A 27900-nucleotide genomic window follows, 5' to 3' on the forward strand; every position below is an offset into this window, starting at 1 on the left:
ACTAGTTTGGGATTGATTCAGAATTACAATCTTATCCAAAAAAAACCCCGGCATAAATCAATAAGAAGCAACCCATCTACTATAGCCCTTTATTGCTTTTGCCTTTTTTTTTTTTACATAGGAATCACCACTTATCAAGGCGTGGAGGTCACTCGAGGATAAGGGTTAAAGAGTGTACAGAAGTCAAAAGGACAATGTCGTAGTAATCGTTGGTAGTGGAAATTTGGTAAATTGGATTACTTAAGAGGACGGCTCATCAAGAATTTGTTTACGTTGGACTTGAAGATGACCAAATTGTAGTCAGCTGGAAAGCAGGCAAACAGAAGAGAATTCCACAGGCGTGCAATTCTAAGAAAGAAGCTTTGTTCATGGAATTTATACTTTTAGGTTTAGGCGCAGATAAAGAGTGGGGGGAAATTATTGATAATGGTTTCAGCTAGACGAGTGTTTTTCGTGAAAGTTTGGCGATGGGGAGACCAGTAAGATATTTACTGGAGCGGTAGAAGGATCACAGCGTTTTTCCAGCAACCTTGGCAACGAATTTGATGTACGTGTTCCATTTCAGATCAGGAGTAAAGGTCAACCTAGAAGCTTGTCAAAAAAAAGGAGCCTCCCCAAAACAAGAGCCATTATTTCACTGATGCCAGATGGGGATCAGAGCGTTGATGATGTAAAGATAGAAGCTTGGTTTTAGATGCATTAAAATTAACCAGCTACCTCTTTCCTCATTTTACCACGTGCTCAAGATCAGAGAAGAGAGAATCAGAGAGAACTTTGTCATTTATGGCCTTTGATGTGTTGCCATAGATGGTAGTGTGGTCAGCATAAATGTCTACAAATGATCTTAGGATGTTATTTGGAAGATCATTGATGTAGATCAAGAGAGTTGGGCCCAGGATGAACCCCTGAAGAACTCCAACATTAAGACTGTGAGCTTCTAATTTCTGCCCATCAACCACTATACTTATGAACCTATCAGAGAGAAATGATTGAATAATTGAGAAAACATTTCCAGCTATATCGTAGCTAGAGATCTTGTGAAGTAGGCCTTTATGCCATACTCTATCAAAGGTCTTTGATATGTCAAGAGCAATTGCCCTAGAAAGGAAGCCGGTGTTGATAAATTCACTAATCCTATGAGATATAACTGTTAGCACATGTGCTGTGGATCTAGCAGAATGGAAATCATATTTCATGTCACTAACAAGGTATTTTTTGCTGAGATGGTTAACTATTTCTCTATTTAAGACAGATTCTAGCAACTTATTCATGATGCACAAGAGACTTATTGGTCTGTACTGAGAAGGAGATGACCAATCACCTGAATTCTTAAATAAAGGGCATACTGATGAGGTTTTCCAGGGTGTTGGGAAGCAATTGTACTTAAGACCATGCTTAAACAGCTTTGTAAGTATAGTAGCTAGTTCTAGTTAAAGCTTTTTCAGCACTATAATTGGAATGCGTTAGGGGCAGTTGCTTTACTGGAATCAAGGTTTTTGATTAGCTTGGCAACATCATGCACAGATATTTATATGTCACATAGCATGTTTTCTAATGGGGGGGGGTGATGGCCTTGGTCGCATAGAGTAGAATTAGTTGCAAAATTCTTGGCAAAGATTTTAGCTTTGTCTGATATTGACGAGATTACCTCAGGTCCATCGATGATAGTTGGGATAGAGCACATGTTTCTGTTCAGGACTCTGTTTGCTATTTGCCAAAACTGGTGGGAACCAAGCTGTTGCTCAGCTACTTTAGGCTTAATGGACTGAGCATACAACTCTCTTGCGTTCTTTATTACTCTATTACAGTGATTGGTGGCAGTCTTGGAAGCAGCTTTAGTCTCAGTACAGTTTTGTGTTTTTCCTTTGATCCTCTTTCCATAAAGACAATATTGCCTTTAAAAAAATTTATTTTCTGCATAATGTGTCTTTCCTCCCCTCTTCTGATGAGAAGCATTTGGCTTCGAAATGCCATGGCCTAAAGAGGTTTACTTATCCCTATATATTGTATTCCCTTTGGAACTGATAGCATAATAAAATTTAATGGTAAATTTTTTTTATCTCTTTCTTATTTTAACTTATTCTATAAAGCTGGTTGAGTGTATATGAGTATATTTATCATACAAGTGAATGTTGAACGTAAAAAATAATATGCATGAAAAGTAATCATAAAATGCTTGCTGAATAGGTGTGGGAGGCTGGTATATAGATCTACAGATTAGATTTCCATATAAGAGTCGAGGAGTCTGTAGTCGGAGTCTGGAGTTGAACAAAGGAGTCGGAGTTAACATCCTAGGAATCGGTCAGACTTTTACCATCCGACTCCACAACTCTACTACTTTAGACTGCAAGAGATTCCCGCACCTGCAACCTCAGTCCTAAAAATTGATAGATCCTGATTATGAATTGGTGAACACCGACTCGCACCCTTACAAGTTAGTGACTCCACGGTCAGTACCTACAAATTGGCACCAGTTTGATGTGTTTCGCAGGTTTTAAGAGGAGAGGATTCATATCTGGCTTGTTTTTCTCTAATTTAAATTTTTGTGGTGATGAGAGAAAAAAAAAAAGATAGATATGACCCCCCCCACCCCCCCACAAAAACAAACTTTTTTTTTTTTTTTTTTTTTTTTCTTTTGAAAAACGAAACCGAGTTGACTTGTTTTTGGAAACGAGACCGGGTTGATTTGTTTTGCTTGTAAACAACAATATTCAAAATGGCGACCAGTGAAAGTGGCCTTCGGACCAAGAAAAGACGATCACAGTGTAGTATCTTTTTTTTTTTTTTTTTTTTTACACAGTGATCACCACTTATCAAGGCCCGGAAGCCACTCAGGGATAAGGGTTATTGCAAGTACATTACGTTAGTGTGGAGATTTGATGAAGTGTTTACTTAAGGGGGCGGTTCATTAGGAATTTGTTAACGTTGGACTTGAAGACATCCAAGTTGTAGTCAGGTGGGAAGCAGGCAAACGGAGCAGATGCTGCAAGCAAAGACCATTGCCCTTGTGGCAATCTTCTGGTCCATGTAGGGGCAACCGGCAAATCACTATCCAGCTTCCATTTCCCACCTCTCGGGAGCTGGTCCCCTTTTCCCTTCCCCCTCCTTTCACTCCCCACATTAAAAATCGGCCTTGTGCCTAATTTGCTCAGTGGGGGAGCAAATAAATACCGACCAGTGAAAGAGTTTTAAATATTTTAGCTGTGGGGGGGGGGTCATTTTTATTACTCGCTAAAAAATTAAATTTTATGAATAACCAGCACTTTGTTTTGATTGGCCATGTTGTTTGAATTTTGTTTAAATAAAGAGGGACAAGTCAATTCACACTACCGAGATCAGAATGAGCCTTGTAATAGATACAATTTACTATTATAAATCGCCCCCACCCCTCAGATTTTCTACAAAATATTTTACTTGATCAATTTATGTGATTTTTGGAATATGACATTTTCATTCCGTGATGAGTACGTACTGGTCAATTTGCGCTAACGTACCAGCTAGAGATTTACTTTTAAAAAGTTGATTTTTAAGGATACTCGGCCCTTGTTTTGAACGAATTTAAAATTGTTGCCCACAGGTAGGTTTTATGATATTAAAACCTCTTATAATTTAATATATATATTTCCTCGCCATGTTTGTTTTTGCACGTGCACACAAAAACAAAAATGGCCATCAATAAAAACAATATGAAATATATTAATTAATAAAGATCTTTAACATCAATCAATTTTTTAAAGGTAGGTCTTTAGTTCAGTACTTCAGCATACATTGTCATTGTACATAAGTAAATATAATTGTTTTAATATAAAAGTTTGCCGCTTCTACAGAATTGGGACGAGATTTTGTAGTTAATGAATGGAGTTTTCAGATAATAAACAATGGTTTCAACTGATTTTTTCTTGTCAATTCTAATAAGTTACAATGGTAGCTTCCAAATTATGCAGTCGAAATCACCTGAATATTATTGAATTATTAAACAAAACAACTTTAATCGTGTTGGCATGTGAAAAATTGCTGCCATCTTGTTTAAATCAAAATGGAGGAATACGTGGATACCATTGTTTTCATGTGAAATTCAGTATTACGATTTCCGAAATTTCGTCCCAATAATGTAGAAGCGCCAAAATTTCATATGGTGACAATCTTAAATTTGGGTCATTTACAAGAAACGTTTCCTTTTTAATTTGATAAACTTTGTATCAAACTCATACCAAACTAATTACTCACTAAAAATAAGAAGAGGAAGACATGTCTCACTTCCTAAAGAAAGTGAAACTCTTTATTTTCTATCTTTAAATGACCATCCCTTATTGTATTTGAATACGGCTTATTCATAATCTAACAACGTGGGGAATTTTCCTCAAATCATTATGTAGGTGATTTCCCCCTGGCAACTCATATTGGCTCAATAACATTCGGTAGGCCCTCTTGCAGTTTAATGTATTTATTTGCTTCCCCACCAAAGCAAATTAGGCACAAGCCGTTTGTAATGTGGGGTAAAAACCAGCCCCCCCCCCTAAAAGTAGGCAGAAAGGGGGCACTCTGGTTACCAAAAATAATAATTGTCCCAGTATAGAGGGTTTCCCCTCCATTGACTGGTACAAATTATCTTAAGTGCAGCAACTGCAGAACAGATACTACACTTTCAGATATTAAACTTTTTACTCACAGGAAAAAAAATACAATTGGGAAAATGAACAAAAAAACTTAGGCACAAGGCCAACTCAAAAAGAAGGTGAGGTTGGTTGATCCATCTCGTCTCTGTTGTAAATTTTAAATAATTTTTCTCTCGGCCAGCCTCTTTTATCATGGTTACCCCTTTAAATTTGTATTTATGTGTGTGTGGTGGGAGGGGTGGTGCCTACTTTGATACTACACTTTGATCCCGGCTCGAAGGCCAAAAAATATGAGGAAAATACTGGGATATATTTCAGGGTACACCGCTTGTAAGAATGTAATTTGATTGGCTATTTTTGTAAAAGAATTTTTCAAAAAATTTTAATTATTGTTAAAGAATTGAATTATTGTTTAATTATTAATTAAAAATTATTATTATAAAAAATATAATTATTTTAAAAGAATTTTTTTTTTTTTAAAGTTTTAAAAAAGTCATATTTAAGTAAAGCAATTTGATTAGTTATTAAAAGTTAAACATTTCATGGTACTAGTACAGTTTAGTCAAGACATTAAAAAATGAAAATATCGAAAAAAGTTATATTGCATGTATCCGTTATGAAACGAAGTTCTCCGGAAAAAAAATTTCACTTAATTTCATCAAGTAGTTTTTTTTTTTTGTTTTTTTTTACAGCAAAAAACAATTTGTTATGATATCGAGCAAAAGGTTTGATTTTTAGGAAGAAAAGCTAGAATTAAAGATGGGGAGGGAGTATCGGCGCTTTACATGGAGTTATCTCCCCGTGGCGTGTTCAGCAAATTTCACAATGACTGACTTCAACGCGCTCTCATAAGAACATGTTTTTCTGCTGTAAAAAAAAAATACTCGATCAAATTAAATTAAATTTTTTTTTTCGGAGATCTTCAGTCCAAAACAGATACGTACAATATAACCGTTTTTCGATATTTTCATTTTTTTAATGTTTTGACTAAACTGTACAAGTATCCATTTTATTTTATTATAAAATTAGAAAAAATCAGTAAGATCTCTTTAAATCATTAATAAAAAATAAAAAATGCAACATACACAAGAAGGTTAGAACAAATTGATCGTGTATTAACACCGCAAGAATTACAAGATGTAAAATGTTCCTCATATGTATCTGAAAACAATATAATTTCTAATTATGTTTATTTGTTTGTTTCTGTATTTAATAAAAATCATTTCATAAAAAATTTCTGTATTTAATAAAAATCATTTCATAAAAAATTTGTATTTAATAAAAATCATTTCATAAAAACATTGTTTTCTAATTGTTTCAATTTAATTTTATTACGTTAAATTCAATATTGTTTCATTTTAATTTTAAAGTTCTGTTGCCATAGTTAAGCCATTTTCAATAGTCAATCAAATGACATTCTTACAGACCGTGTACCCCCAAATATGTCCCCGTATTTTCCTCATATTTTGGTTTAACTAAATTGCAAGAGGGCCATCCAGTAACTGACAAGGTTGCCAGACCGTTTGAAAACAAACATAAAAAAAGCCAAATTAAAAACTTTCGAATTGACAATTTAAAGGCTTCAAAATTCTCGGTGTCAGACTTTGAAAAATATGCATTGAAATAGGTTTAATCGAATATTAAAAACAAACTCAAAAGTATTAAGAATATAAAATAGTGCTTATGCAGAGAAAGTACCATTTTTGAAAAATAGTATCTTCAAGTTAAAGTTTTATAGTATCTTAGATTGTTAGGTGAAAGTATAGAATAGTTGCAAAACACCCTTCCCATGTTAAGAATGGCTTTCTAAAAAACGTTATTATAGCACGGTACCCTCTCTCGATAAGTACCTATAAAATAATTATTTGAATAAAAAAGAACTGTCAGAAATTGTCTTTTTTAATAATTAATGTAAAATAATTGAAGATAATCAAAATTTAAGTCACATAAAAACAAAGTCCAAGTTGCTTCAGGGTAGTTGGCCAAATCAGTAAAAAAATTCCACCTTAACATTTTCCTTTAAAATGACTACTTCATAGATTTCCAGATATGCTGACAACGAATATCGCATTTAAATTTTCTGCAATTAAGTAGTTTTCCGAATATTAAGCAATGTCATTTCTTATGTTATTGCTGGCGGCCAACTTGGTACACATGAACGCAAACTCAACCCCGAGAACCTGCGTGCACATACCAAGCAACCACCAGCAATAACATAAGAAATGACATTGCTTAACATCTAGAAAAGTACTTATTTGCAGAAAATTTAAATGTGATATTCGTTTTCAGCATACCCGAAAACCTATAAAAGTCATCATTTTTAAAGGAAAATGTTAAGGTGGAAACTAGGTAAAAATTTACCAAAAAAAAACAAAAACACACACACACACATACAATGTAAAAATGTTATATTTCTGAATTCTTGAGATAAGGATTAATAATTTGAAATTTTTAGACTACTGCTCTCATCTTGAATTAATTTCACAATGTCTCCGTCGATCTGATCTGAGGTATCTTTTGAACTCTGGAATCTTTCTGTTGAATTCGGGAATCTGTACAGAATTTCAAATGGAGCCCTTTGTTTAATCCATGGGGATAGCATGACCTCGTTCTGTCAGCCATGCTAGAATTTTCATCAAAATCAGTCTTCAGGTAAAAATAAGAGAAAAAAAAAAATGGAGACTAAATGATAACCAAAGCTCCCTAACTCCTAAGTCTGGCGTGACAATACACACCCACACATGCACAAGGTCTGGGATTTTCTTCTTTAACTCTGTCACCTTAATTTTAAATATTTTAAATGCCAATGACGTCCAACTTTAATGAATTGATTTATTACCCTTTTGTTATTATTTCACGGCAAGTGCTTGTTTTGAGCTTCAATTTATGGTCCCCCCCCCTCCTTACCAAACTTTCACAAAAAAAACCCCACTCATCTAGCTACAACAACTATCAACAATTTTCCGCACTCTCTATTTGTATATTAATCTAAATACAAATTCCATGAACAGTTTCTTTCCTAGATCTGCCCGCCTGTGGAACTCTGTTCCACTGGCATGCTTTCTAGCTGACTACAATATGGTTGTTCCAAGTCCAATGTAAACAAATTCAATAATCAATTTCTACTCTATGTCCACCACTAACTATTAATATGCTGTTGTCTCAGTGACTATCGTACTCATTAACTTTTATCCTCAAGTGGCTCTCAGGCCTTGATAAATGGTGACTCCCATTTAAAAATAAATAAAATAATCTGTACTGGTTAAAGTTTTATTCAAAATTTGTAAACAAGAGAAAAACAATGAATCTGAATCATGCTTGAACGTGCAAGTAGGGTATTCTGACAAAGGGAAATAACTCTAAACTTCGAATACCAGAATTGGCGTCAGGAATATTAAATAACCTATGTTTTATTTTTTTTTATTTATTTTTTTTTAAATTACATTTTCACCCCAAACAAGGCAGATTGTCACTTTGGTGTAGGGGGTTACTATCAGGGGCAACAACTACTGGGGGGCTATGTTGGGGTTTGGGCAGCAAGATGTCGGTTCACATTACACTTGAACTTCTGCATGTCAGTACAGTTGGGGAAGCCGGGACCTGGAATGGAATTCCAGAGTTTAACGGTTCTGGGGAAGAAACTACTGGAGTAGAAAGATCTTTTACATCTAGGGATCTCTACTGTGAAGGGGTGTGATTTAGCTGCCTGTCGGGTTTGTCGAGGATGTCTACATTGTGGGGGCACAAGTGTCTGCAGTTTGCCAGAGCATTTACCATTAAAATACTTGTAGAACAGGCAGAGGGATGTAACATTTCGTTGATGGGACAGAGGCTGAAGCTTAGATGCCAGTCCAGGGCTTATCAGATTGGCGACTCTCTTTTGAACCTTGTCTAGGAGTGAGAGACTAGTAGCAGATGCACCAGCCCAAATGTGACAGCAATACTCCATACATGGGCGAATGTTGGCCTTATAGAGGTACAGGATACTTTCGGGTGTTAGTAGCTTTCTAGCACTGTAGAGAGAGTCTACTTTCCTCGCAGCGGCCCTGGCAATGCTTTCAACGTAATTGTTCCAACTCATGTTTCCTGTGAACATTAGGCCAAGGAGTTTGAAAGATGTACTCTCAGATAAAGATTCGTTGGCCATTGCTATTGGTGGTAGAGAAGGTTTCCTGTAATTATTGAAGGAAAACAGTTTAGTCTTGGCAGCATTGAATGTGACCATCCATTTTTGTCCCAATTCCGCTACAGATTGGAGGTCATCCTGTAGTGTTTTTGCCATTTCTTTAGATATATGTTCATTTGTTTTCCTGTCATGCCTGTTATAGAGTATGGTGTCATCTCCGAGGCGATTTTGTCGAGGAGGTCATTAATGAATATTAGGAACAATAGAGGTCCAAGGATTGACCCCTGAGGCACTCCCGCATTTATATCCTATTGTTTAGATGTACGACCGTCGAGGACAACCTGGATTTTTATCTTATCTAAGAAGGATTTAATTATGTTAAGTATTCTGCCAGTGATACCGTATGATCTAATTTTCCTGAGGAGACCCTCATGCCATACACTGTCAAAAGCCTTAGATATATCTAGAGCTACTGTTCTGCCCTCCCCCGCTTTATCCAGTGACTGGTACATATGTTCTGAGATTAGTTAGGATGTCTGCTGTTGAACGGGCTTGTCTAAATCCATATTGTTGGTCAGTCAGAAGTTTAGCATCTGTAAGGTGATGAACTAGAGCTTGGTTAATTATTGTCCCAAATATTTTGGCGAAAAGTGGGAGGAGGCTAATGGGGCGATAATTTACTGGGTCAGTTCTTTCGCCAGAATTCTTGAAAACTGGTACTACAGAAGCAGTTTTCCAGCAGGCAGAAAAACAAGATTCATTAAGGCATTTGTTGTAAAGTTTGGAGAGAACTGGAGCTACTTCGGCTGAGCACTTTTTTAATAGCACAGCCGGGATGAGATCAGGTCCACATGCTTTTGTAGTGTCAATCTTTCTTATGATAGCATGCACCTGAGAAGGGGTGATTTTCAGATCGCCTAGTGTGGCGTCTGTCTGCAAAGGAAAGTTAGGGAGAGAGTGGTTGGCAGGGTCCAGTGTGGAGTTTGAGGCAAACCGACTGGAAAGCATGTTAGCCTTTTCGGTTGCAGAGCAAACAACCTCATGATTGTTGGATAGTGGGGGGATTGTTGATTGCCCATTATTTACTACACTGTTGTAGATTTTCCAGAAGTCACGCGTTCCTAATTTTTGTGCTTCGATGCATTTTTTAGTGGTTTCAGTAAATTCTCTCTTAGCTGTCGCTATTTCTTTCTTAACGTTACTTCTAGCTTCTATATACTTCTGTCTGTTTGAACTGGACTTATGTCGGTTAAATCTGTGGTATGCATGCTGCCTTTGAGCAATGGCAGTTGCGCAAGTAGAAGTAAACCATTGTGGAGAGTGGGGCTTGCTATAAAATTTCCGCATGGGAACATGTGCTTCAATTGCCGTTTTGAACCATTCGGTGGTCTCATTTGTGCACTGTTCAGCAGGAAGAGAAAAAATATTTCCCCATGGGGCATCTCTGATAAGTTCTCTGATGGCTTCCCAGTCAGCCTTTTTATAATATCTCGTTGTTTTGAGCACTGGCTCTTCAGTTTTGGGTCTAGAGTTTAGGGCGATTTCGACCATTATAACTGCATGATCAGCATTCCTGAGTGGGCTGTCAGCATTTGTTATACAATCCTCGGGAACTGTGGTCAGAAATAGATCTAGAAGTGATGCGTGTTGTTCTTGCTGGTCAGAGAAACGGGTTGGAAACGTAACCATTTGTGATAGGGAGTGAGATATAGCGAAGCTGTGTTGTGCTGCCCGCTGCATCTGTAAGTAGAGAATCCAAGCCAGTTTTTGTGGTAGACATTAAAGTCACCAAATACATGTACTTGTGCATTAGTGTCGAGGGAGAGTGCTGTGTCTATGCTGTCAGAGACTTTGTTAATTATGGTGCATTCCTGCGTCGAGGGAGAGCGGTAGAGGTTTTATTATGTTACTAGAGCTTATGTCTCGTTAAAATTGACAAAGAAATATTGCTGCATTTATTTCTTCATTTATTTTGTTAAAAAAATAAAATTAACTGCTAAAAATATGGGCATATCGCAATAAAAATTATTTACATGCAGTATTTTTTAGTCAATTCTAACAAGACATAAGCTCTAGTAATTCACTAAAACACAGGGTATTTCTGACACTAATTCTGGTATTAGGAGTTATTCCCCTTTGTTAGAATGTCCTGGGTTTTTTTTTTTTTAATTTTCTTCCTTTGAAGATTGTAACACTGAATATGGGGCAGCCAAACCAGCTGCCAACATTGCCCTGCTTTTTATTGAAACCAACCGAGAGCTCTTTTTAGTATCCTCGTTGTTCCCTTAAGTGCAATTGTCTGGATCTCTTTTGCACTTGGTTTACCAGAAATATTAGTTAGGTAGGACTTCAGGTTCTTTTTCATAAGCCCTATGGCACCTATAATAACTGGTATGATTGATATCTCCCTAAGATTCCAGTTTCTTTTCATATCATACATGAGATCTTGATATTTGGTCTGTTTCTCCCTCTCAGCTCTATTCAGCACTCCATCATTAGGGACACTCACCTCAACCAAGGTTGCAACACTCTCTGACTTATTCCATATAACTGTCAGGTTTGACAGCAGCATTTTCAAGACAGGTGGCTGTAGGGACTACATGGTCGTAATGTATGGTATATAAGTTATTTCCAACTGTTCTTGCAGGTTGATGTTCCCAGGATTTGCTGCTACATTGGATGTTTAATTCTTTACAGATGGTCCAGTTGAGGTACTTATATACTCCATGTCTCACTGCGTAGTAGCATCCCCCAAAAGAACCTTGCAACTTGATACCAGATGATTCCCACTTTCCAATTCTGTGTGTCAGAATTAGCTGTGCGTTCAAATGTGATTCGGATTCATTGTTTTTCTCCTGATTACAACTTATAAGTTTTGAATAAAACTTATTTTATTTATTTGTTTTTATTTATTTTTTTTTACAAATTACTTTTCCTACACGTGTTGTATCAAAAAAAAAAATTACTGAATATTTTTACTATTTTATAAGTTTCTCCTCGGCTATTGTTTAAGGAAATGTATTTTGGAGTAATTGAAGAGAAAATGAAAATTCACTGTCCTGTACAAGGATTGAACTCTTCCAAGACTTTTATGTTTAATATATATGCACTTCCGCCCCCTCCATCCCCTCCTCCCAGCATTTCTAGTGTTATATGCTCTTCACCGCCACGTGTTAGATCATGGTCGTTAGTGATTGGACAGAAAGACGCATGAACACATCTTGTTGTTGTGTTCATTAACTTAAATTTTCTTCAAAAAATCGATGGTGATGAATAAATTATTGTGTTAACTAATGCTTGGATGCTCACTTCTTTCCAGTCAAAATGAATACTTCTCTTTTCGAGGACGTCCCCTTCCTTTGATAGCCTCCTAGACTTTCATCACAGATATGAAATGTAAGACTTACATCAAATCTGTTGCTGGAAAAATAGTTGGATTATTCTACCACACTCAAATCTTTAAAATAATCCCTGTAAAAATGATTTTATTTACGGTTGCATTGAATTTATAAAACTGTGTGTGTCTTCCACTTTTTTCAAAGTGCATTTCCTCAGAGATGCAATGCCACAGAAAGGCTGATTGCATTTTTTTTTTTTTTTTTGTGGAATGTAGTTTTATGGGTTTTTAGCTGGTAAAAATAGCTGCTGTCAAGGGGTCAAAGTTGAAAAACATTGGAGGTTGGCAGGCATAAGTCGACTTATGGTGTTATGTATATGCATGCATAAATACACATATGTTAAAGTCTGTTCATTTTTAACTATTTCTTATCCATCTGACGATTAAGGTTGAAGTACTGAATGTTTTGGTTTCGATTCTAGCTGATGGCACCCAACTCATATTTCTTTAACTTTTGAAATCACTACTATATATTAGGTACAGTATAATAATTGATAAACAACTGACTATAATCTATCTATATATCTATAAAAGTGAACGTGTCTGTCTGACTGTCTGTGTGTGTCTGTGTACATTTCCCTACGCAATAACTATGTCAATTTTCAGTCTACAGACTCGAAATTTTATTTTCAGGTTATTGAGATTTGGAAAAATCTTTGTAACCCGTGTTTGGCCAAAAATTTGTCTGTGAAGGGGTCAAAGTTCAACGATTTGGCATTTGAGAACTCTACCAAACTCCTCCGGCAATTTTGGATCTAAACACTTGAAATTTTAAAGAGCTGTAGGGACCAGGAGAGTCTCTTATATTCGCGTTACACTGTACATTGTTTTTCTTTGAAAATTATTACATGATAATATTAATAATCCATAAAAAAAAACGGACATTCTTTTACAAAAACTAGACCATTTAACGATCACAGAATGAATATTTTTTTTTCTAAATTTCAGAAATTATAATTTTGGGGGCCATAAAATGATGTGGTGGTCTGTTTTGTAGTTTTTGACTTTTAGTTGAACATACAGACATATCACATAGACATTTACATTTTATATAGTAGATGGTCTTCATGTGGCAATCAAGATTTCTGGTTTCAGGTGGTGTGTATATATATATATATATGTGTGTGTATATTATACTGTCAGGTCACCTGGAATTGCCTGGTCATAAACTCTGCTTCAATAGGATATTTTAATTTACACAGATTTCATATTTATTATTATAGAATCAGTTCTCTATTGATTATTATGTTGTACCCAATATATAGGGATTTCAAAAGTTTAGCAAAAAACTATAACTTGGGTACCATCAGCTAGAATCAAAACCAAAACATTTAGCTAACCAGCAAGAAATATTCAAGCCAAATTTTAAAGCTGCAAACCCTTACTCAAGCTCAATAAAAATGTATATACATATATCTGCTTCAATAATTCAAACAGTAAACCTAAATTTAAAATGTTAGTTGAGATTTTAAATTAGTCTCATGTCTAAACCGTACAGAAATCTTTGTTTATCTTTGTTAAATAAAATTTACTCAAAGCTTAAAAAACGATTTTCTACATAAAATTTTTATATGGTCGCCATCTTGAATTTTAGCCCTATTAAAAAGAAAACTTGTCTTTATATACTAACAGGAATCCCGAGGTAGTCTGGTCATAAAATATGCATAAATATGATATTTAACGTATGCAAATTTCAAATTTATTATTATTAGAACCAATCCTCTACTGATTGTTATATTGTACCCAATATAGTTAAAAAAAAAAAAAAAAAAAAAAAATGGAAAGAAACTGAGACATGTGCATACGAGTACTATGTTTTTTTTTTGTTTTTTTTTTAACAGTTCATTTCTTGTAAGTAAAAAAAAAAAATGCTCAAGCTGAGATCAAAACCAAAACCTAAAGACATCGAGTCTAGTATGATAACCATTAGGCCAGCTTGCCATGATTAAAAGGTATTTTTAAACCTACTAACATAAGGAAGCTATCATGTGAACAATTTGCACATGCACAGTCGTGAAACAGTTGATAAAAATCCGCCCCCTCCCAAGCTTTTCATTTTGACTCCTTAGCAGCCCTTTTTCCCCTGTATAAAAACTGATTAAAAAGTTTTTGACATGTCTGAATATCGTATATACTAAATTTCAAGTCTGTTGATCAAAAAAATTGTTGAGAATATTTGTTGAGAGTTGTCCTCACACGCACACAATATCACTTTATAGATATAATGTACGTATTTATGTGTGTGCGTATATATATATATATATATATATATAAAGTGATTGTACGTGCAGAATGGTCTCTATCAAACTACTGGCAGTTTTTGTCTGCAGATTTGAAACTTGATATATGGGCTATTCAGACATGTGGAACATTCAATTTTGTTTTTACCTTGAAAAAAAAAAATAACTTAGCAGATGCAAGTTGAACTAATGTATCTCTATACATCTGTTTTTTTTTTTTTGTTTTTTTTTTGTACTATATTGAGTAGAATATAATGATCAGTAAAAAATTGACTCTAATAATAATAAATGTGAGATCTGCATTAATTAAATATCATATTTATACATACAGGTAGCCTGCTAGTATATAAATAAAGAAAAGTTTTTTGTTTTTTTTAATAGGGCTAAAATTCAAGATGGCGACCATATAAAAATTTTATGTAGAAAATAGTTTTAAAGATTTGAATAATTTTTTATTTAACAAAGATAGACAAAGATTTCTGTACGATTTAGACATGAGACTAATTTAAAATCTCAACTATTATTTTAAATATAGGTTTGCTGTTTGAATTATTGAAGCAGATATATGTATATATATTTTTATTAAGCTCTAGTAAGGGTTTGCAGCTTTAAAATTTGGCTTGAATATTAATCGAATCATATTTTTTTTTTTTTTTACTTTTGAAATCACTATATATTGGGTACAATAATAAAGAATTAGCTCTATAATAATGAATATGAAAAATGCATGAATTAAAATATCTTATTTAAGCATATTTTACGACACTGCAATGCGAACCAGCATGCTAGTAATCACTAAAATTAGAATTTTTAATGTCCAATTGTTCACTTTCTAGAAAGAAGCAACTAAAAAAGAAAATAAAACTTGTTTTTTTTTTTCCCCCCCTTGTGTTTTCAATGTATAATGGTTGACTCTTAATAATGGGGGATTTCTCTCGGATCATTACACTTAACAGATTATTAACAAGCCAATATGGCCATGAGAACTGATTTATATTAGCAGTCAATTCTATTGAATTATTATATCAGTGGCTTTCCCTGGGGTCTGAGTGACAGCAAGTGTTAAATTTTCAATGCTTTCTATTTTATCATCAATGTAATTCACTCGATATTTGCACACAACGGGTTTACGATTAGCTTTTTTGCTGATAATGTTTACTATCAGCAAATTCTGTTAGTAGACATTATCATTGCATTTATAATTTAAAAAAAATTTTTACTTAATGTTTTAATTGAACACTTTTTAATTTTTAAAAGCACTTATCAAAGTGTTTGATATTAAGCATGTCATTTTTTTTTATGTTTGACTATTTAAAATGATTAATATTCTCTTCTTTTACAGACAGAAGCCATCTTCCTTTTTCACGGCTGCCATCTTTTTCTGCATCTGCTTCTGATTGAGCCTTCACTTTAAAATAATTTTTTTTTAAAATAAGCTTCTGGTTTAGACTCCGATCAAATCTCTGTCTGCAACCAGTTAAGAATTAGATTGTACCTGTATCTTTAACAACTGTTTTTGCTCCAAAACTAACTTTGACTCGCATCCCCGCTCCCAACCATCCTGATGGCACACATGATAGACGTTCAGCAAAATGAACAGAGCAACACGCTTGATGCAAACAAAAAAAATTCTTCCGTCATGAAATGTAAGTAAATTTACCTCACTCTCTTTTTTTTTTTTTTTTTTTTTTCAAAACTGAATTGTCTTGTTTTCTAAGAAAAGAAAGTTGTGTGGTTCTCTGGCTAAGCCAGAAACTATACGCAATACATTTGTAAACCTTACATTAGATTCTGTGTCATCCAGACCTGGTTCTGGTAAAAAGAAAATTTACTGTAAAATTTCTCATTGATTCACCAGGGCATTTAAAGAGATTGAAAAAAAATTTTTATTTTTAAATCTCTTATGGAAAATTGTTTAGAAATTGCTGAAATTAGTTCAAACTGTCAGTCAGTTATTTATTATTTTTTTTTTCATTTTATATTTAACCAGTTGCCAAAAGGAGGTTTTTTTAAAAAAAAAGGTAATTTTTAAATTTTTTACTTTAACTCTTTTAATTTATGCTCCCAGGTAATGCCATGTAGCCATACTAGTTTAAAACAGTCAAAATTCTTCGCCCTTCACTTCATTTTAGTGATTTAATATGGTGTCAGATTATTTGTAATGTGAAAATTTGTACATTTTAAATCTTAGATTATTTTATTTAGTTTTTTATTTTGATAACATATCAGGAAAAACTTATGCAGTCTATGACATGAATAATGCAGTTAACGTGGTACTGAGTTGAATGCGGCTTGTTTGTGTCAAGGAGTGCAAAGGGGTCAACATGGATTACTGATGACGGATTAAACCCAGGACTTCTGTTGACAGAGCATGCACCTGCGTTGCGAGACGGGTCAGTGGATGTATATTTCAACCCCAACACATATACCTTGATATAAATAGAAATGAATATGGGGATTTTCTTGTTGGTCATTTGAGAGTTGAATCTACAATCAACAGACCAAGTTTCGAGTTCAACAAACAGTCGTTGGATTGAGCGTGTCGTGGAGCACGAGAGGATGGAAGATGAATCAATAGAGAAATTCCCACTCTCCTTCTAAGGATAGGTAGAGAACAAGAGCACGCCATTCGACCGTGAAACAAAGTCCCAATTGTCCAGAGAATGAGCTTTGTGTTGTTGTTATAAGCTTTTTGTTCTAGGCGAGCCAACACTGTCAAGAGATGTGATGAAAATATAAAAAGCTGTATTTCTGCTTTTATTTTATAAATCCCCCAAAAGGGCTGAGGTGCCGTAAATATGAACATTGACTCAAAATAAGCAGACAGATCCTACCTCCTCTTTTCCCTACAAAGATGTAAAAAAAAATGTTGACATTTTTTTTTTTTTTTGGATTTTTGGTTTGGATTTTTTTTTTTTTTTTAAATTCTTAGAGCGGATCTATCTTTATAATTCAACCTCTTAACATCTAAATAATTTAGACTATAAACATAAAAATTTTGGACTGATTAGGGTTTACGGAAAACAAGAGGAAAAATTAAAATGTCTATCAAAAAATCATATAAATCGGGCTTTTTTCTGATTTAAAAATGACAATGCCTATCAAAAATATAACTATTAAAATGTTTAAAAAAGTAGAGGTAATCCTGTTCCCTCCAAAAGGTTTTGCATCGGACATTAAACAGTAATATTTATTCCCCTCACCCCCCAAAAATATAACTATTAAAATGTATAAAATGATTATCCCTCGTTTGTTCATTAAAAAGTTTTCTTTAAATAGTTTTGTTAAGTTTTGTAAATAAAATAATAAAAAAAAACATACACTACATTAAAAAAAAAAAAAAAATTCTTGCTGGTCAAAAAACCGGTGTTTTATGTTTGTTTACAGAATATCATATGCATGTTCGATGGTCAAGGTTAACTGGTGTTGACAGAAAGTTATTTCTTTTGTTTCATCTATTTGCTGAGGTTCTTAAACCCTAACTGAGCCAATATTTCATTAGATATTTTCCAAAAAAATAAATATTTAAACAAAATTTTTTAAAGTTTTAAAAATTAAAAAAAATATTTTGTAATTTTAAAATGAAAAATATTTTTAAAATTAAAAAAAAAAATTAGTTTTATTATTTCTGAATTGATCCATGTTCTATGCTAATTGTGTTAATCTCATCTAGCGACTTTTTCTAAAAATGTATTACTGTATTAACAAAAAAAAATCGATTGGTTAAATGATGAACTTTTTTTTACATCTACCTTATCAATAAATTTCCAGAAATATTGTGAAATATTGACTATTTCATGAAAATAATAAAAATGTCATCCACTCTTTATCCTATTTCACTTTAATCTGAACTATTTGTGATATGTGTGTAGCTGCATGTACACATGGTGTGCGTGTGTGTGTGTATGTGTGAGTTGTGTTTAAAATTTCAGCATTTATTCAGACTAAAGTTTATAATGTTGAACAGTGTACTTACACACACACACACACACACACACACACACACACACACACACACACACAGGTTTTAATTTATGAAGATGTTGGATCATTATAAGGCCAATTTAGACTGAGAGAACCGTTTGAAATGAATAGAAAACTGAAAGCAGGGAATTTTCAGTTTTACTTTCATTTTCCTTGACTTTAGTTCTGATAAAATTTGGGTTCTTCTTGGTAGCGAAATTTGGAAATAGGAATATTGAATTTAAACTGAAACAAATGGTATATACTGAATTGTCATGTCACGGTAATGAACATATCCAAAAATTACAAAAACGATAACGTATAAAATTGATTATTAAAGAAAGTTTTCAAAGAAAATAGCAATTTTAGCTTGCATAATAACTGAAGAACGCACATATTAGCAGGGACGGCAATTCATTTTTGGAAACTGTAAAAAACTTAGGCCAATTCAAACGATGAGTTGTTTCCCTTATGTATATGACAAAACAAACATGGTGAAATCGTTTTTTCATTGAATCATGGAAATGTTTTATGTAATATTCTAGTATTATTTAACTAATTGTGATAGGACAGGTAGATGACATTGCTTTTAGTTGAAATTGATAAAAAAAGTAAGTAGTTATCAGTTTTTCGGCTGTTTATTTGAATGATTGCTACCATTTTAAAACCTAATGTAAATTTAAAATAATTCTAAAAATAGTTTCTTAGCTGAGTTGTAATTGATTTTTTATTAAAAAAAAAAAATGTATTAATTAAAAACAAGGTTCTTGTCTAGAAGTCCTCCATATTAAAAAAATAATAATAAAGAAAAATCTGTATGATGACAAAATGAAAATATATTCCAAAAATCACATAAATTGATAAAGTAGTTTCATTTTATAAAAAAAAAAGTCATTTTTAAGTGATTAATCGGAATTCGTAGGCATTACAACATAAATTTTCTGTTACTTATAAGATTTACCATGAAAATAACAATAAAACAGAGACAGGCTTGCAATGTCTCTTCTGTGAGAGGTTGCAGGGAGGAGAAAAGGACATCCCCCACTAGGCTACAAAGTCTATTTTGAATTCTGTCAAGGCAAGATAAGTCCTTTCTAGCAGCCCCTGGCCAGATGTGGCAACAGTACTACATCCTTGGACGTACCTGGCTCTTATATAGGTAGAGAATTGCATCAGCAGTGAGATATCTACTGGATCGATAGAAGGATTCCACTATTTTCTATGCAACCTTTGCAACGGATTTGATGTATGTGTTCCATTTAGATCAGGAGTAAAGGTTAAGTGCAGAAGCTTGTCAAAATATGAGGCCTCCTCAAGACATTTTTTTCGTATTTGTGCCCGAAGGATCGAACTTGAAATTAATACCAATCTTGTGAGGATCTGTCGTATATGTTGAAAGTTTTTGGCAGACATACAAACACACACATTTTGTCTTTTATATAATAGAAGATATATATATATACTAGCAGGTGTATCAGACGTAGGTATTAATTGTAACATTAAATTCCTTTAAAAACTGAAGTAAAAAAAACATGGAAAGTAACTGAGACATGTGCATGTGAATATTATGGTTTTTCTAACAGTTTAGTTCTTGTAAGTAAAAAAAAAATACTCAAGCTGTATGATTACCATTAGATCAGCTTGCCATAATCTTTAAAAAGTGTTTTCAAACCTACTTATTCTCAACATAAGGAAGCTGTAATGTGAACAGTTCGCACATGCGCAACCATGAAACAGTTGAGAAATAGATAAAAATCCTATGACCCCCCCCCCCAAGTACCACTTTTTCAATTTTGATCTTTAGCAGCCATTTTTTTCTGGATGAAAACTGATTAAAAAGTTTTCAAAGTGTCTGAATACCCTATACACCAAATTTCAAGTCTGTAAATTAAAAATTTGTTGAGTATATGGGTTGAGAAGTGTCTTCTCACACACACACATTCTCATTTTTTTTATAGATATATACATTAATTCATTATTTATTGATGCAAGCCTATCAAATCAAACAAATTTTAAAAAATCCTACTTAAACTGTCAATCATTTACTCTGGAACCAATGGTGTCCGAAAAATCAATGCTGCAACTGTGAAAATTTTTATTTATTTTTTTTACAGGTTTTCTAAAATGGAGGGGTCAATCAGAAGAATCTCTAAAGCAACAAAATGTTATCCTTCGAAAGACGTATTACAGTCACATTTTATTCTCATGTTTCAATTTGGATTCTAATTGGTATAGCTGCCTTGGAGAAATGGGTTTTCCTGTAAAAACTGGCCGGTAAGTTAGTTTTATTTTATTTATTTTCTAATACTTCTATTTTTTTTTTTTTTTTTTTTTTTTTTCTTCTCCATATTGTAATTTAACATTGATATTATATTAACGACTAGCCTGGGTGCCCGGCAGACTCGAACCCGTACTGTGAAGGAGACAAAGAATGTGAAAAATAAAATGTGACGTCTTTACCATAGCATTCATCACCAAACCGGAAGAGGCGAAGGTTTAAATTAAGGCTAGTTAATCCTTAGATTAGAGGGGATGACTTTCAAAAATATCTGCGAAAAAAGTGACCCCCCCCCTCTTTGTAGAAAAGTGCCCAGTCGAGGGTGAAAGAATTAATGGTTTTAGGCAATTTTTCAATATTTGTCATCTAATCCTTTCTAAGTAGTAGACCACTCACTGTTTCCGATTAGATGGAAACCAAAAACAAGCAGGTCAATCTCCTTTGATTAAACTCATTTATATTCATTTTCCTTTATCTATTATGCCACTAGTAAAATTCAGTTGTGACGTTCTTCTGGAGGTTGAAGGTTCAATCTTCAGTTGAGGTGATATTCAGAATACAACTGTGAATTACTTAGCCATTCTACCTGGTAACAACTGAGGAAATGAGAGTATTTTACCCCCGACAGGGTTCTGTTAGAAATTCCGTGTAGTTGGACAAGATATACGTGAAGGTTTGAGGTTATGAAATGTGAAAATAATAAAGATGAGAACAGTAATCTGAATGATCTAGATAATACTAAAAAAAAAAAAAGAAAGAAAAAAAGAACCCGTACCGCAAAAGAGGAAGAAAAATGTGAAAGAAAAAAAAAAAATTACGTCTTTGCCGTTGCGTCCATCGCCAAACCGGAAGTGGTGAAGGTTTAAATTAAGGCTAGTCAATCGAAAAGAGGGGATGACTTTTGAAAATATTGGCGAAAAAAGCGACCTCCCACTCCCTGTAGTTTGAGGATGAAAGAATTAATGTTTTTAGCCAATTTTTCAATATTTGTCATCCAAAGGGTTGAGCTTCAAAACAATACTGATCTCGTTAAAATCCGTCATCTCTGTCAAATGTTTTAAGCAGGCATCTGAACATACATACATACAGACATTGAAACTGACAGGTGAGAAGAATTCTGGCGAAAGAACTGACCCATTAAATTATCGCCCCATTAGCCTCCTCCCACTTTTCGGCAAAATATTTGAGACCTTAATTAATCATGCTCTAGTCCATCACCTTACAAATGCTAAACTTCTGACTGATTAACAATATGGATTTAGACAAGCCCGTTCCACAGAAGACATCCTAACTAATCTCTGAACGTATATACCGTTTACTGGACAAAGAGGGGGAGGGCAGAGCGGTAGCTCTAGATATATCTAAGGCTTTTGACAGGGTATGGCATGAGGGTCTCCTCAGGAAAATTAGATCATACGGTATCACTGGTAGAATACTTAACATAATTAAATCCTTCTTGGATAAGAGAAAAATCCAGGTTGTCCTCGACAGTCGAACATCTAAACAATATGATATAAATGCGGGAGTGTCCCAAGGGTCTATCCTTGGATCTCTATTGTTCCTAATATTCATAAATGACCTCCCTGGCAAAATTGCCTCTGAGATGGGTACATATGCTGATGACACCACACTCTATAACAGGCACGACAGAAAAACAAATGAACACTTATCTAAAGAAATGGCAGAAACACTAGAGGATGACCTCCAATCTGTAGTGGAATGGGGACAAAAATGGATGGTCACGTTCAATGCCGCCAAGACTAAACTGGTTTCCTTCAATAATTATAAGAAACCTTCTCTACCACCAATAGCAATGGCCAACGAATCTTTATCTGAGAGTACATCTTTCAAACTCCTTGGCCTAACGTTCACAGGAAACATGAGTTGGAACAATTACATTGAAAGCATTGCCAGAGCCGCTGCAGAAAAGGTAGGCTCTCTCTACAGTGCTAGAAAACTACTAACACCTAAAATTATCCTGTACCTCTATAAGGCCACCCTTCGCCCATGTATGGAGTATTGCTGTCATATTTGGGCTGGTGCATCTGCTACTAGTCTCTCGCTCCTAGACAAGGTTCAAAAGAGAGTCGCCAGTCTGATAGGCCCTGAACTGGCATCTAAGCTTCAGCCTCTGTCCTATCAACGAAATGTTGCATCCCTCTGCCTGTTCTACAAGTATTTTAGTGGTGAATGCTCTGGCAAACTGCAGACACTTGTGCCCTCCACGACAAACCCGACAGGCAGCTAAATCCCACCCCCACACAGTAGAAATCCCTAGATGTAAAAGATCTTTCTACTCCAGTAGTTTCTTCCCCAGAACCGCTAGACTTTGGAATTCCAGGCCCCTGCTTCCCCAGCTGTACTGGCGTGCAGAAGTTCAAGTGTAACGTGAACTGACATCTTGCTGCCCAAATCCTTACATAGTACCCCAGTAGTTGTTGCCCCTGATAGTAGCCCCCTACACCAAAGTGGCAATGTGCCTTGTTTGGGGTGAAAAGTGAAAATGTAATAAAAAAACAAAAAATTATCAATCCTCATTTAAAAAATTTGACAACATATTTATCATACATATACAGTAGAACCCCAGGATACGACATTAAAAATTAGTAACAAAATCCAATACAGTATATAATACACATGTATATAATCCACTAACATTATAAATAACATCATAAGATGAGGCAAATACTGTAACCAGGGTCCGGAAAAACATTGTATTCCACATCGTAACCTGAAATAAAACGTATCCTAGGGCCACCGTATCCCAGGGTTCTACTGTAATATAATTAATTTTTTTAACAAATTTCTTAACTAGATTAAAAATAATCCACACAAATACAAATCATTCTAAGATTAAATTGGATGAATTCAAAAGTAATGGTTAAATCTTTTATATTATCGGTGGTTTAACATCCATTTTACATGAGGGTATTCATTGGACAGCTTTAAGAAATTGCTTTCCAAAGTAAACTATCTCTGGCCAGGTCTTCATTCCTCTTTTTCTCCGGTCCATTTTTATCACTTCCATGTTTTCTGTTGCAATATTTTTTTATATTACGAGGCTATGATTAAAGATAATTCAAAGGTTCTGCTTACAGACACTGGCGATAGGAACTGACCAATCAAATGGAGCAACGTTCTGCTAGCAACCAATCAGAAACCAGAATTGCTCCATAAAAATATTGAATCTTTTAGAATTCTCGCAGATAATTTTTCTTGTCCACACGAGAAAGATCTTTGCTTTTTGCCTGAAGGATTTCTTCAATAAATGTAAAAAAAAACATACTACACTTTGCTCCTAGCTAGATGTTCAAGAATATTTATTTATAATCTCCACTATTATAGAAAAGGAACGGTGTGTGAGTTTGTCCACTATAGACTCCGAAACAGCTTGGCCGATTTTTTTCTGAAATTTCACACAAATGTACTTTATATATCTGGAAATGTTCTTAGATAAGTTTTGTATCAGAATGTCTCTGATAAGTACTGCTAATTGAAAAAAATCCAAGGAAAAAAGAAACAGGCGATTTTGACGAAAGTTAACACCTTATACAGCCTAACATCACAAGTACATTTGAGAAATTTTATTATAAGCCGAAAGGCCTATAAAATCAACAGTAGATTCCTTGATATGACAGGGGCGTGTTCAAAATGAATGTGTGTGTTTTTTTAGCACAATTGAACCATGAGACTTGATTTTTTTTTCATTTTAAACTTTATTTCAAGTCGTTGTATATAAAATTTATTTATAAAATCAACAGTAGGTTCTCTACAGTGTAACATAGACTAAAATGTATTGTGAACTAAGTTACTGTGGGGAGGCATATAAAACTGCCTCCTGGTACATTGCAATGGGTCCCCAACTAGAACAGGCAATCAATCGATTTGATTGAAAAATGGGTGATCTCACCGATTTCGATGACAATAAAAATATGGGCGTGTGAAACATTTGTTGATCATCATTCAATCCCGGGCAACGTTGGGTCCTCTTGCTAGTGGTAAATAGTCTCATAACCTTTCTGGATGATATGTGTGTGTTTAGCTGACAGTTAGGCCACACTGTCCAACAGCTTCTGAATAGTTTCAGCATAAGCAATTTCACTCACAAAGCAAGTGCTGGTCCATCGTATTGAAGCATCTCCATTCAGTCTGGAAAGACAATGGATACCCCTGTAATGTAGTACACGTTTACACACGTGTTAGCATGTAGACAGCCAGGACCCACACATTGCAGACTCAGTCGCAAAGGAGACAAAGAATAGTAAAGATGAAAAGAACTTCATCTCGCTGTTTTAGGTTTTAAGAATTAAGAAAAGACTGTTATTCCTCATTCTCTCACCATGCATGACGTTTTGTTATAGTTGTCATGTCATCCATGTCTCTAATGTGATCATCTTCTCTAACATGCTCTCTCTCTATTTTTTTTTTTTTTCCTTATTGTGACGTCATTTCGCATACGTCTCAATATTTGCATATAGCTGCCATACAAGCTCTGTTACACTCCCTGTAAGGGGTGGTTACGCATGTAATTTTGAGGTCGGGGTTGTACAATTCTCAACCTGATTCTGCACTGCTTGAATCTAATGGCAAGAAGCCCAAGACAACTGAAAACAATGCTGAGATAAGCAGAGAACACATACAACACCTGGACTTCCCAAATCGTCACCCAGTTTAGTACTGACCAAGCTCAGCATTGCTTAACTTCAGTGAACTCACAAGAACCAGTGTGTCAATGTGCTCAGGTCATATACTCATGATATTAGGTACTTTAAGACTGGATAAAACTTGATCAAATGTTTAGCGTGCAAGCATTCTAACCAATCATCGCTCTGTTTGATTATGGCTGTAACATATACTGACTGCAGAGAAGTGAACCCTCCCCCACCCACAATATGCACAAAGGACTCCATGATGAAAACCGGTACTCTTTTTTTTTTTTTGTTGCAGACCGTCTACTAGTTGGCCGGTTGTATACAAATCCCAAGAACGATAAGAGCCTTCTATCATGTCTGAAAGTGACACAATGTTCAATGAGCGAGATTGGAGATGCGCCACTGTACAACTCCTGCTCTTTACTGATTTAAGTTATGACAACAGAACCATTGCCACCACCCTCAAAATGCAAATCGAAACAGTTCAATGCTTAAGGTCACAGCTCAACGAAGTTTCTGGCCACGGTTATGGTCTTTGGTTTGGTTTTAGATGAGGGCCACATCATGTCATCTCACATCTTTGAAATCGGCTTGAAAGTCAACACCAAAGATGTACTGAAGAGTGTGGTGATCCTCTGGTGCAATCAGGTGGCCACTGGATGTTGTAGCAGGACTTGGCGCCACCCACAAATCGGTGCTTGTGGAAAAGCCATGTTCCCAGTTCCGGACCTATATCGAGGCAGTGATTGAGGCTGAAGGTGGCTATTTTGAATAGATGTCAGGTCTACTACATACACAAGTTACCTGAATTGATTTTTTCAATAAAAGTTTTAAAATAAAGCTGTAGTGTTGTTTTCTTTAGGGCGACACATCTATCTTTTCACCCTCTGTGTGTGTGTGTATATATATATATATATATATATATATATATATATATATATATATATATACATACACCATTGCCGATATATATAACTAATGCACCTTCCCAAATATGACAGAAACCTGTGGTTGAATTTGAATATTAAAAATTCAACATGGCTAAGCTCAGACGATCTAATATACTTGAATAGCATATAATAATGCTGTTGCTCAAAAACTCTCTCCTAAAACGCTTTATTTTTATTCGGGTAAATTCATACTTACAAAGCTAAGTTCCTTGAAATTTGTATTAATCCTTGAAATTTATGTCTTTTTTTTTTTCAGAAATAATCTTGAGGATTGTTTGACGTGTGATGATCTGGATTGTATGATTCTTATTGAGGATATTTTCAGTATCATTCTTCGTTTAAGTGTAAGTTTCTATTTTTTTCTTTGCTTTCCTTTCTTTGTTTCTTTTTCCTTTTCTTTTTTTCCTTTTCTTTTTTTCCTTTTCCTTTTCTTTTTTTCCTTTCCTTTTTTTCCTTTGGTTTTGGTAGTTGCTTATAGAGTAAGATTTGAAAAATTTTGTAATTATTTTTAACAACTTAAAAAAGCAGCACATATGCTAAAAAAAAAAAAGAAAAATTACTAGGAGATCAGCGGTTTATGAGGATGTCTAATTATGAAGAACAACAAAAATTATACAAACCCTCCGTAAAGTTTCAACATCCTCTGTCAAACTTTATTAGTTACCTCCCTTTGTCAAATTTTTTCATACACAGGCGGCAAAAGGAAGTCCGCACTTGTAATTTTTTCAAAAACTGCAAATTTAAGCTAAATTTAATGTAACTGTTTAAACAAACTATACCTCACTTGATTAGTCTTTTATTCTTCTATAATTTTACCAGTTCATATTTGACTTTTAATTGAAATATTCTAGTGTTCACGTCAATTGAAAAAAATAACTTCAAATTGAGGAGGCAAAAAGAAAGTCCGCACAATGGAAAATTGTTATTTACATGTAACTTTAGGACATTAATGTAATACAAATACAACAGGAACACAATGAACTAGTTAATATTTAGTAACATAGCTCCTCTGCAATTTGACAACCTGCAATCTTTTGGGAATTCCTTGAATTAGACTGCAGCAATACTCCAGGGAAAGGGCATCCCACTTTTCTTTAATTTTTGTCCAAAGTTCTTTCAAATTTGAAATTTTATCATTGCGTAGCTGTTGCTTAATGTAATGCAATTTTTTTTTTTTACATGAAGGTCACCACTTATCAAGGCCCAGAAGCCACTCGGGATAAGGGTTATTTTGTGTACAGTAATCAATGGGATAGTGTTGCAGTATTCATTAGTAGTGGAGATTTGATAAAGTGTCATTACTTGGGGGGGGGGCGGTTCATCAGGAATTTGTTTATGTTGGACTTGAAGACATCCATGTTGAAGTCAGGAGGGAAACAGGCAAGGAGTAGAGTTCCACAGGCGTGCAGTTCTAAGAAAGAAGCTTTGTTCGTGGAATCTACGTTTTGATTTAGGCACAAATAAAGAATAGGGAAAATTTTTGACATTGGTTTCAGCTAGACGGGTGTTTATCGTGAAAGATTGGCACGGGGGGACCAGAGATTGGAGCTCAGATGAGCACCTGCCATGGTAATAACGATAAAATAAAGACAGGCTTGCAACATCTCTTCTGTGGGAAAGAGGTTGTAGGGAAGAGAAAAGGGCATCCCCCACTAAGCCACGAAGTCTATTTTGTACT

The 27900-nt window shown here is 34.6% G+C and overlaps 1 protein-coding gene across 5 annotated transcripts in view; it reads left to right on the forward strand.

Annotated features, from left to right (window-relative positions):
* Positions 1-27900, forward strand: part of LOC145278044 (uncharacterized) — a 171082-nt gene that overhangs the window by 10458 nt on the left and 132724 nt on the right. For all 5 annotated transcript variants that reach the window (XM_080130267.1, XM_080130266.1, XM_080130269.1 and 2 more), the window contains exons 2-4: positions 15722-16025; positions 20457-20616; positions 26479-26566. In XM_080130267.1, the coding sequence (XP_079986393.1) occupies positions 15944-16025; positions 20457-20616; positions 26479-26566 (330 nt within the window). In that variant the 5' untranslated portion in view covers positions 15722-15943. The remainder of the gene's footprint in view (positions 1-15721; positions 16026-20456; positions 20617-26478; positions 26567-27900) is intronic.

Source organism: Euprymna scolopes, chromosome 6 (genome assembly GCF_053919585.1).
Source record: "Euprymna scolopes isolate OS-2025 chromosome 6, ASM5391958v1, whole genome shotgun sequence".
NCBI lineage: Eukaryota > Metazoa > Mollusca > Cephalopoda > Sepiida > Sepiolidae > Euprymna > Euprymna scolopes.